Source organism: Talpa europaea (assembly GCF_964194135.1).
Source record: "Talpa europaea genome assembly, chromosome: 10".
NCBI lineage: Eukaryota > Metazoa > Chordata > Mammalia > Eulipotyphla > Talpidae > Talpa > Talpa europaea.
Window position 1 is genome coordinate 35,790,560 of NC_140077.1, and position 12,560 is coordinate 35,803,119.

A 12,560-nucleotide genomic window follows, 5' to 3' on the forward strand; every position below is an offset into this window, starting at 1 on the left:
TATGGTTTTTATATTTCTTTTTGTTGCTGTGTTGGATGACGTTGATTGATTTTCGGATGTTGAACCATCCTTGTGTCCCTGGAATGAATCCTACTTGGTCGTGGTGAATTATCTAATGGATACGTTGTTGGATTCTGATAGCTAAAATTTTATTGAGGATTTTTGCATCAGTGTTAATTAAAGAAATTGGCCTGTAGTTTTCTTTTTGTGTGTTGTCCTTGTTCGGTTTTGGTATTAGTGTAATGTTGGCTTCATAGAATGTGTTTGGTATTATCCCTTCCTTCTCAATTTTTTGGAAGAGTTTGTGAAGGATAGGCACTAATTCATTTCCGAATGCTTGGTAGAATTCATTTGTAAATCCATCAGGTCCTGGGCTTTTGTTTTTGGGGAGGTTTTTGATTACCATTTCAATTTTGCTGCATGTAATTGGTCTGTTTAGGTGTTCTATTCTTTATCTAGCTTTGGGTGATTGTAGAGTTGTAGGAATTTGTCCATCTCTTCTAGATTGTTGAACTTGTTTCCCTATAACTGTTCATAGTAGTTTCTGATTATTCTTTTGATTTCTGCTGTGTCCGTTGTGATTTTTCCTCTTTCATTTGTGATCCTGTTTATTTGTGCTTTCTCCATTTTTCTGTTGTGGGCCTGGCTAGGGGTTTGTCTATTTTATATATTTTTTCCAAGAACCAGCTTTTGGTTTCATTGATCTTTTGGATAGTTTTTTTAGTTTCGATTTCACTTATTTCTGCTTTGGTTTTTATTATTTCTTTTTTTCTACTGGTTTTAGGGTATTTTTGTTGTTCTTTTTCTAGTGCTTTGAGCTTTGAGATTAGGTTTTTTCTTTGAGTTCTTTCTTGTTTCTTTTTTTTTTTTTTTTTTAAAGATTTATTTATTTATTTACACAAGCACTGGGTACAGTCAGAAGCGCGGGAGGGTGAGAGAATTCACCAGAGCCAGAGCGGGGAACAGAACAGGCAGACTGACGAAATACACTGCTGAGGGGAGCAGCGGGTGGCAGGAGAGGTCTGCACGCCATGTGGGACCCTCGCCAGCAGCCGGGGATTGAACCAGTGCTGCAGAGGCTGCGGGCAGCTTCGCAACCCAGCGCTCAACCGCTGCGCCACCGGGGAGGCCCTCTTTCTTGTTTCTTGATGTGAGCCTCTATTGCTATATGTTTTCCTCTTATTACTGCTTTTGCTGCATCCCATACATTTAGGAAATTGGTGTCCTCCTTGTCATTCATCTCAAATAATTTTTTAATTTCTTCTTTGATCTCCTCATTAGTCCAGTGTAGGTTTCAATCTCCATGAGGTAGGAGAGTTCCTTGCCTTCTTTTTATGGTTTATTTCTAGTATGATGCCTTCATGGTCAGAAAAGATGCTGGGTATGATTTCGATCTTGGTGTATCTGTTGATGTTTGTCTTGTGTCCCAGTATGTGTTCGATCCTGGAGAATGATCTGTGTGTGCTTGAGAAAAATGTGTACTCAGATTTTTTGGGGTTTAGTGTTCTATAAATGTCTGTTAAGCCCAAGTACTCTACATCCTTATTTAGAGCTTTAGTGTCTTTACTTATTTTTTGTCTTGTTGATCTATCCATTGTTGATAGTGGTGTGTTTTCTCTGATGTCTGTTTTCAACGATGATAATAGGTGTCTGATATATTTTGGTGCTCCTTCATTTGGTAAGTATATGTTAATGAGTGTTATTTCTTCTTGAAGTATTGTCCCCTTGATGATAATATAGTGACCGTTGGGGTATCTTTTTACCTTTTTGAGTTTGAAATCTGTTTTATCTGATATTAGTATAGCTGTTCCTGCTTTCTTTTTTGGTCCATTTGCTTGTAGGATTGTTTTCCATCCTTTAACTTTGAGTCTATTTTTATCTTTTGTAGTTAAATGTGTTTCCTGCAGACAGCAAAAGGTTGGGTTTTGTTTCTTAATCCAGCCTGCGACTCTGTGTCTTTTTATTGAAGAGTTTAGTCCATTTACATTTAGAGTTAATATTGATGTTAGCATCTGTATTTGCCATTGTGTTTGTCTTTCCTTTGATATTATTTATTTATTCTTTTAATAACTTTTTTTTTGGCCTTCTTCCGTTGTTATTCGTCCCTCTGAGTTTCTGGCTTGAGGACTCCTTGTAGTATTTTTTGGAGTGGGGGTTTAGTCGTAATGAAATTCCAGAGTTTCTGTTTGTCTGGGAAGGTCCTTATTCTTTCTTCATAGAGGAAGGAGAGCTTTGCAGGATAGAGTATTCTTGGTTGGCATTTGTTGTCTTGGAGTCTGTTGACTATGTCTCTCCACTCTCTCCTTGTCCGTAGTGTTACTTCAGAGAAGTCTGATGTCAGTCTGATAGGTTTTCCTTTGTATGTTACCTGTTTCTTCCCTCTTGTCAGCTTCATTATTTTTTCCTTGTCTTGGATTCTGGGGAACTTTACTATTATGTGTCTTGCTGCATTTTTCCTTTCAAAGTTTGGTGTTCTTCTTGCTTCTTGTATGTCTATTTTCAGCTCCTTCTTCACATTTGGGACGTTCTCTTCAATTATTTCCTTGAATATTTTCTCTGTTCTGGGTCTCTTTCCTCTCCTTCTGGGATTCCTATAACTCTTATATTTCCTTTCCTCATGGAGTCAGATAGTTCCCGAAGTCTTTCGCCAGTCTTTTTCATTCGTACTTCTCTTTCCTTTTATGTTTTGGTTCTTTTATTTCTGTGTCTTCGGGAGTGCTTATTTGTTCTTCCATTTCCTCTATTCTGTTTTCACTGCTTTTCCCAACATTCTTTAGCTCTTCTGTTAATCCTTTGATCTCCTGTATTTCCTTCATTTCCTTCTTTAGGGACTCAATTTCATTCTTCTGAGCATTGTTTTCCGTAATGACTTCCGTCAGTTCTTTCATCATGGCAATTTTAAATTCTTTTTCCGGAAGGCTCAGAAGTTCTTCCAAGTCACTGTTGTTGCAAGCTGGTGGGTGGTTTTCTTTTTGTGGTGTGTCTTTTTCCTGAGGAGTTGCTATGTTGCATGTAGTTTTTCTTTTCCCTGCTGCCTGTCTTCTAATTTGCCGTATGCGTTGGGACACTGTGCCGCTGGTACTGACCGGCATCTTGTTGGTGTGCTCTTTCAGGGGTTTTGGAAACTGGCAGTCCAAATGAGTCAAATACTGTTATGCCAGAAGTCTAGTGAGGCAGTGGTACTTTGAGTATGTTGATGGTCACTGTCACAGAATATCTCCTTCTTCTGTGTTTAATTACAAAGGTGTGTCTTGAAGTCCCACAGACTTCCCTGGAGGTGGGGCAGCTGGATTGCACTCTGGGTTCCAAATTGCTGGATCTGGGGGCTTCTATTTCTTGAGAAAACCTCTCCAGATTTGAAGCGACTGTTTCTGTGGGAAGGGGCTTTTTTATGCTGAGCCAAGATGCTTGCTTGTTAGTGAATGAAAAACATTCATGACAACAGTTTTATGAGATGGGTATTATCTCTGTTTCATGCATAGAAAAAAACGCCAAACCAGGTAACTAACAGCCTCGTTGGCATCCCACTGATAATGTAATGCAGCAGCGCCCATGGATCTGAGAACCACCGTAGGGACTATGGTCCCTTCCCTTGTTTTTTTCTTTCTGGAGTAGGAACAGGAGTTTGTTTTCTTTTGTATGAGCTCTACTTCAAACGACATTAAGATGTCGGTGTAGTTATTTTTGTCTTTGGATTATATTCCATTGAAGAAGCACGGTGAAGATACCGTCTTCCCGACTCAGTTGTAAGAATTATTTTCTCTCTGTGCTTTATTTTTTTCATTTTTTTATTTTATGTATTTTTTATATCATTTTTCATTTTTGCACAATGTGTGCATTTTCATCTTAGTTATAGTCCCCATACAATTCCCACCCCCCTGGTTTTGATCCAACTCCCTTCTCCCCCCCCACCCTATGTGTGTCTCTGGTTTATAGTTGCTTGTTGATTTTGATTTTTACTTTATTATAATTAGTCTTTTTCCTGGTTCCTTATTTAGGTTTTCTAAATTCCTGCTATGACTGAGACCATCCAGTATTTTTGTTTTTCTTTCTGGCTTATTTTGCTGAGCATGATCCCTTCCAGCTCCATCCATGTTGCTGCAAATTGCATAAGTTTATCTTTTTTGATTGCTGAGTAATATTCCATTGTGTATATTATGGAAACAACCCAAATGCCACAAAATAGATGGCTGAATCAAGAAGATGTGGTGCATATACACAATGGAATATTACTCTCTCTGTGCTTTAGACACCAGTGCCAGCTCGATAGGCAAACAGGTTCATTTATACCAGTCATTGGTTTCATAGTTTTAGTTTTGATGATTGCATCTATGTATATGCACACATTCGTTTCCTCACTGGTTGTTAACAGATTATGTAGTATGTGCAATTGCTGCACCTTGCTTCTTTCACTTCACATCTGTCCTAGAGATAACTCCCAATTGTAGAGATTTTCCTCATTCCCTTTTACATCTGCACAATAATCCAGTGTGTTGCATTAGCCCATCAATCCCTTAATAATGCACCTTTGGATAGAGACTTGGTTAGGCTATTTCCAAGTAATATTGCAAAACGACCACTGTATATATCATTTCGTGTTTTTCCAAAATAGTATCCCAGAAGTGAGATTCATGGGTCAAAGGGCAAATACACACGTAATTTTCTAGATATTGCCAAGTTCCCCTCTATAGGGGTCACACCATTTTGCACTCACATTATTATCATATGAGAGAACATTAGTAAGATCTATGGACAAGCCTCCAGTGCTCATTGTTTCTGAAATTTTATGCAGAATATTAGGTACATTTGTCTAGGGACAGGTCTAGATACCCTGGCATTCTATCCTCTACAATTGCTCATGCCTCACATAATAATAGATAATCTGCGTATATTAACAATTTATATATTTCATCACATTCTCAAAAAAGTCTAGGCCAATAGAGTAATTTGAGAGTGACCAATTTTTTTCAAAGCACCTGAAATATAGTGCTTGTTACTTTCTTATCAAAAAAATAATTTTGGTCTAAGATTATTCCTGTTCATCTTCAATTGAATGCTCTGGACCATTACTAGGAGACTGAAGCTTATTCATTTGCCACTATGATTAAAACACACTTCTTGAGGAGCTAGAGGAACTTATCTTTAGTAGGAGAACCAATAAGGGCATGCACAGGTCATTCTCAGAAAGTGTAACAAGTACTGTGTGGCCTAAGAAAGCTCAGGGAATGAGAGATGATCTATGACATCTTGCAGTTGAGTTATTTTCCTAGCTGAGAGACTGAGAGATCATCATGTCTAAAATCAGGATGGGGTAGGAAGAGTACAAGCGACTATGTTGATGGTGCGCAGGTGAACTGGTGATGCACGGGGTGAATTGATGGTATACGGGGAAATCATACATTGCATGATGATGTAATATATATATATATATTTATAAAGTCATAGAGATTGAAATGTACAAGGTGTGATCAGAAATTGACAACAAGTTTAGTGTAGTTAGTATATGTTAGATGTGGAAGAGATGTTTGGTGGTGAGCCAGAAGACAAAATTGGGGCCAGAGGGTGAGGGGCCTCATAGGCTGTTCTTTGAAGGTTGAATTTTATTTTATTCTTTGGCCATGGAGATTCATTAATTTCTTTTGTAGTATTAATGTAATATTTTTAAAAAATGATTCTCATGGCTGGGGAGGAGCTTCTTGGCAGAGTCATTACAATAATGACTCTGGAATCAAAAGTTGGGTATGAATGCCATTTCTACCTACGTGATCCTGGAGTGTTCACATAGGCTCTGTGTGCCCGGCTGTCCTCATCTACTTGGTGCACTGGGAATACTGCACAATGCATTTGGGATGGTAACTACACTTTTCAGGTATGTTGCAAGGTCTGTTAGACTCGCTTTACTTGGCATGTTGTCATCTTTCACTCAATACCGACATTATCCTTTGGACTTGAGAGTCCTTCAGGATTTTGAAATTATTTTAATTGTGGTATCTTCTGTGGAATCTTTTGGGAAACTGTCTCCTGGGGCCGTCCCTGATGATAAGTTCCCATGACTGATGGCATTAATGCTTTGTTGGCCTCACTTTTATTGTATCTTAATTGAAAATATCCTGTGCTAATGCAAAGTATTTATCTTTTAGAAGTTGGTGTATAAGAATTAGGAATGGAGTCAGCATATCTTCAAAAGCACCTCGGGGCATGTCTAACGCAGGGTCTTGCAGAAGTGGCAAAAGTTCGTCCAGTGGATCCAATAGAATATTTAGCTTTGTGGCTTTACAAATATAAAGAAAATGTGACTGCAGAGCAAGCAGTAAGTAAGGCCTCCCTGGTGGCGCAAGGGGTTAAGCACCGCACTATGAAGTAATCTGCAGCCTCTGCAGCATGAGTTCAATCCCTGACCGGCCAGGGAGCAACCCACATGGCACAGCAGACCTCTCCTGTCTCACCCACTGCTCCCCTCAGCAGTGTATTTCAGTCAGTCTGTCTGTTCTGTTCCCCGTTCTGTCTCTGGTGAATCCTCTCACCTCCCCACCCCCACATCTCTGGCCTGTACCCCAGTTCTTGTATGCATAAATAAATCTTTTTTTTTAAAAAAAAAGAAAACTAGAAAATAAAATAATTGGTCAGACTTTTTTTTAAACTTCACTATTATTTCCTTCCCTATAAAAATAGTGCTTATTATATGAAAGCTCAGACCATATGAAAAAGTAGAAAGAAGACAATAATCAAAGGAGACCTTTATTAAAATTTTTAGGTATTTTCTTCTTGATTTTTTCTACATATTGTAGATTTTTCTGCATAATTATGATCATACTCAGTGTATAATTTTAATTTTTATTTAAATAAAACACATCTCCCCAAATTATTATACAGTTTCCAAATGGATAAACTATACTCTGCTTAACACTTATCCTATTTTCGGCCAGTAAGATGCCTTCAAGGTTGTTTTTACAAAGTTTTTTTCTCCGATTAGTCATGTGATATTGTTTTTAATGCTAGAGAGAAAGGGAAATGGTGGAGTTGGAACGTGAAAGAGAAATAGCTCTAATGGAGCAGGAAATGATGGAGAGGCTCAAAGCAGAGGAGCTCATGTTTCAGGAGGTAAGACAAGAGAGTTCAGAGGTAACTGCAATTACCAGGTCTACCTTTATGTGGTACAACCCAAGTGTTCAAAAAAAAACCCTCCCCATCTCTGGCTATGGCTTCTCGTAGCTTCTTTTTTTGTATGTGTCTTCTTTGCTGGGGCAGCTGCATGAGTGAGGTAGTGAGAGCATGCTCTTGCAGAAGCCAGGAGGAGAGACTGTCTTAGCAAGACTGGTGATTTTAGATCCCTGCTGATGCTGATGGGGCAGTGTGGATAGAGTGTGGTAAAGCAAAGGAGATGGTGAGTGCAGGTAATGCTTTCAAGGAGATTTCCAGGGAAGGTTTTTTTCTTTTCTTTAAGGAAACCAAATGGAAGGGCAGTGGTTGATGTTAAGAAATAGAGGGGTTGGGCCTCCCCGGTGGCGCAGCGGTTGAGCGCTGGGTTGCGAAGCTGCCCGCAGCCTCTGCAGCGCCAGTTTGATACCCGGCTGCTCCCCGGCCACCAGAGGAGGGTCCCACATGGTGCGCAGACCTCTCCTGCCGCCCGCTGCTCCCCTCAGCAGTGTTCTTCGGTCCTTCTGCCTGCCTGCTCTGTTCCCCGCTCTCGCTCTGGTGCTTGTATAAATTAAATAAACAAACAAACAAACAAATAAATAAATAAATAAATAAAGCAATACCAAGCTTAGTGTTTAAAAAAAAATAAGAAGAAGAAGAAGAAAGAAATAGAGGGGTTAATTCCTAGAGTCAGCTTTCCATGGAGACAGGAAAAAATTGGGCCTGGTATATAGGTTAGGCAAGTAGAGGGGTCCTTCTTGGATTCTTGGATTGAGGGAAAGAGGAGAGATGGCATAGGTGTGTGTGGGTGTGTAGGTTTTGTGGCATGAAGTGGAAAACAGTTTGTGTGTAACACTTTCTTCTCTATGAAGTGGCCAGCAGAATGAGGTGGTAAGGTAGGAGGTATAGTAGGACACATGGTTAACATGCCTTTGTATTAAGTTGGGATCAATTAAACTGTAGATTATCTATGATTTCAGATAATCGTCTTAAGATTTTCTCATCAATTGTCTACAACCAAGGTTTGGCTATCTTTGAGGCTCCATCTATGTTTAAAGAAATTTTATCTGAAAAATAATTACTGCAGTCTCCTCTATAGTGACAAGTACAGAGGAATGACTAGATTTTGTAGAAAGTGTTTTTCTATAATTAACACTTAAAGAAGCTTCCTTTTTAATTTTATACCTCAGGAGTTATTTGTAAATTAAAACATTTGTAAATCCTTGAATGTTGAGTGACTGTGACCATTTTTTTTTTACACATTACTGAAATTTAGGTGGACATAAACTTAATAATCCTGGGACATTTCAAAGTGATGAATTTAATTCTTTTCAATTGATCTGACTCTAATATGACTTATTTATTCCTAAATATTCAGCAACAACTGGCCTTCCAGCTAGAGCTGGAAATGCAAGAAAAAGAAAGAGCGAGAATAGAAGAACTAAAGAAAATGGAAGAAATAATGGAGAAGGTGATTTGAAATTTTATAAATGTCTGTTTTATTTAAAAATCTCTTAGATTACTCAGTTTCTTCCAGTTGTTATTGCTTGGCATTCTTAGTCTAAACACCTGTCACACAATAGCTGTGCAACTTAGACAAATCTTACAGCCTTTTTTTTTTTTCAGTCTCAGTTAACCTTTTTGAAACATTGGGGCAATAGTATACATTATTAGAAATAGCTCACTGGGTTGTAATAAGGATCAAATAAAACCTTGCATGTGCAACAGCTTAGTGAACAGTAGAGTTCTCAGATAGTGTCAATGTGTTAGTCAAGAGATAGTTGTTCCTAATTGTGGTAGCCGATGAAGTTAAGTTCTTGTTAATATTGAGGGTGTTCTAGTACCTGAGATAGTAATAAATCTCTTTTCTTCATGTTAGATGTGCTATCAATGATAATTTACATTTAAAAACATGTTTTAGATGGGATATTCGTGTCTTTCATTAAATAAAACATGCAGTAACTTATGCTGGAAAATTCTGTCTCCATTGACTGTGTCTGTATATCAGACCTCTAGTTTTTACCACTGTTTTCCTGGTGTCCCAAGGGTAAGTATCAAATAAACCAAACTTTTGAATAACTGAGTGTAGGGGCAGGATGGGACGGAGCAGGATTTCTATGATCTGAGCAGACGGAATAAAAAAGAGTCCTGGAGCCCTCAGTGGCTTTCTCATGCTTTTATTGAGCTTTTATACATAGTGCAGCAACCAGGTACACGGCAGGCAGGGGTGCTGGGGGGCCAGGAGGCCAGAAGGCCTCCAAGGCCCCTGCAAGTCTTCACTCTGGGCTTCTCTGGATGTCTTTCTCCTTTCTCTCTCCTGCCTCTCTCCTGCCTCTGCTTCTCCTGCAGATATCTCAATAAGGCAATCTTGGCCCACGGAAATAAACAACACAGCTTACAACAATGTAACAATTGCAGGAGCCCCATCAGGCAGGGCAATCCTACTGTCAGGGCGGAAAAGCCTGAAAACCATTTACCCTACACTGAGCTATACTTTTCAAGGGGGTATTTCATATGGTATGTTTATAGGTAGTATCTGCTACTCAACTGTTACTCTCTTGTGTATGCCGTAATTAAAAACAGAAGCAGGCTTTATAAAATGTTTATTAGTGACTTCCACTGAGTGCATCGGACAGATGATAAACATGCCTGCACACACACATAAATATATGTGCCCTTTCTCTCCAGTTAAGATTCACTGATCTAAAATGAAGAAAGAAAAACTAGAACATGTCAAGAAGACAGTGATCAAAATGACAAAAAAATTAAAGCTATTTTTATTAAGGTTACTTGAGAGTTCTGTTTGAATGCTTTCAAGTCTGTAAGTTAAAGGAGGAATTGGACTCTGTTTTGTGGCTCCATAGTGTCACACCCATGATCTGTGTGTTCACAGATGAATTCCCTCATTTTTTATATTTCAATTCCTACATTTAATATTTACTTTTCTTACTATGTTAAAATGCATTTACCTGCCAAGTTCTCTTTAAAATCTCTCTATTAACACTTTTGTCATGTCTCACATTTTGCTAATAACTTGGCTTCGGGTTTAATATATATACATTTCATTTTTAAAAGAAGTTGCATTTAATCAACAAATTTGGGTGTCTTTGCTGGTAGAGAGGATTAAATGTGTCTGCAGTCTTGAGTGTTCAGATCACTCCTTAAACAAACTCCTTATGACAACAGTGTTGCTTTAAATTGGCTACAACATTATCAAATAAAATGCATAAAAATCAAACATGGAATCAAATTGAAAAGTATAAAGTATTTTTCTTCATTTTTATATATTATAGGAGGCAAGAATGAATATGGAAAATATAGTTAAGGGTGAAGATGCCCCCCATTTAGAGGTGAGACTAAAGTTACTCAGTTCCTCTATGTTATATGAAATGAGTAAGTATCCTGAAATGTAATTCTTAATTCTGATGCATTACTGGTTAAATTTTTAATAAGGAAACAATCAAAAGCGATAGTCCAAATAGTTTAATAATCACAACCCACAAATATGATGTGCTTTAAAGCAAAATGTTTTCTCCCAAATTATGTTTCTTGAAGTAAAGTAGGTTTACATCTCTATATCTTAAATTGGATAAAACTTGGACATCGGTTTGTGTTTGCATTTTTGAAAACCAGAATGTCATGAGATATTAACTCCAGGATTACTTACAATGATTTACTTTACTTTTCAGAGTAGACACTTTTGTATCTTTTAGCAACTTTTAGCATTTATTCTAGGATTGTCTTGTCATAACAGGTATCCCATTAATTAATAATGTCGGATTTTAATTTGTAATTCTGAAGTTTCTTGTCAAAATCAAAGGAAAATTAATATATTCATTTTGAAGTCATTTGAAAGTAAAAATGAATTTTATGATTTTAGGAATCAGGCAAAACACTAGCCGAAATTAGCGACCGGTACGGGGCGCCTAACTTGAGCAGAGTGGAGGAGCTTGATGAGCCGATGCTATCTGATGTAAGTGCCTGTAGGAAAATGTTCCGTGAAAAATAGATTATTTTACTCTGGGTAAGCCTAATGCATGTGAGACCAGGGTTGGTCGACAAATGGGCCTTCTGCTTCATAGGAAGAAAACCCGCTCCCGGGTGTTGACCATATCCCTAACTGGCCTCTGCCCTTTGTGAACGGGGGCCACTAGGGTGAGGGTGGGCACATGCCTGCCCTTGACAGATCCTGTCGACACTGACAGAAAGGCAGTTGGGAGCTGATGTGGCATGCAGGGGGTTGGGGGGTGGGGGCGAGGAGGGTGTCTTCATGCTTTGGAGTGAGGCTTTGCAAATTCAAAAGTGTCTCCAAAATATGTATTTTAAACCATTTGGTGAAAATCATAGCCTTTAATTTGGGGAGGGAGCCAACATTTTAATTCTCAAGAGCAAGTACTGGAACTGAAAAAATATCCCAGAAAAAGCACGTATTCTCATTGTATACAAGTGGGTTTGTTTTTGTGAGAAACACACAGTGTTTCCTGTTTGCCAGGAACTGTGCCTGATGCTCTGGTATGAATAAAAGAGATAGTTTTGACCTTGTTTAGAGGAGAAACAGACAATTGAGCAAACAATAGTCATTGTCAGGGTGACCAGTGGCTTTGAGAGTGAAAGGAATAACTTATTACTGTTTAAAACAGATCAGCAGGTAGAAGCCAGGACTATTGTGGCAGAGAGGTCTTTAGTCACCTTCACCAGTGTGCCCTGACAAATTGGGGAGAGAAGAATCCAGCCATCCTTGGCATACATGCTGAGGGAAGCTAGGTGAGCCAGCAAGGTACCCAGAAGAGAATGCAGAATGTGGGGCAGGCATTGGGTCAGGATGAGACCCTTAGAAATTCTGACATTTAAAGGATGGGTACAGAGAGGAGTCCCACATGAAGGGTAAGGATAACCATCAGTGAGGACAGCAAGAGAAGCAGAAGAAAAGATGGCTTCATGAATACATTGAGAACGCAATCACTATGATATTGAATTTGAGTTTTATTTGAAATAATTTGAAACTCGTGAAAGTCCCATTACCTAGGCACATAAAAATTTTCTAAACTATTTTTTTGCCTTTGAATTTTCACAGTTGTAAATGTATTAAAGTATATTCACTTTTATTTTGCTTTTAGGTTGCGTTAAACATTGATCAAGATTTATAGTCTCAACCAACCCAAGAGTAATAAATTTTTCTGCTTGTTTCAAGTTTCAAAGTATGAGATTCCCCATTGCATTTGTCTCCCAAACTTGGGCTTCAAGGGTCACTTTAAAACAGTGTTTTGCATTCCCCAATGCAACTGGTTACCCACATGACTGCACAGAGAGAACAGGAAGGAGAGCTTCCAGGAGTGCTACAGAGGGCAACAGCAGGATGGGCTGGAAGGAATGTGTCCAGCTTCGGGAGAACAATTGTCTGAGGTGAAAATTACTGGTTCTTC

The 12,560-nt window shown here is 38.6% G+C and overlaps 1 protein-coding gene across 1 annotated transcript; it reads left to right on the forward strand.

Moving 5' to 3' along the window:
- Nucleotides 1–6,163: 6,163 nt before the first annotated feature.
- On the forward strand, nt 6,164–12,284 carry DYDC1 (DPY30 domain containing 1; the record flags this gene model as incomplete). The annotated part of the gene is made up of 6 exons (XM_084245661.1): nt 6,164–6,310; nt 7,000–7,101; nt 8,516–8,608; nt 10,431–10,487; nt 11,018–11,110; nt 12,255–12,284. 6 exons carry the CDS (start codon nt 6,164–6,166, stop codon nt 12,282–12,284), a joined length of 522 nt encoding a protein of 173 aa, XP_084101787.1.
- Nucleotides 12,285–12,560: the final 276 nt, after the last annotated feature.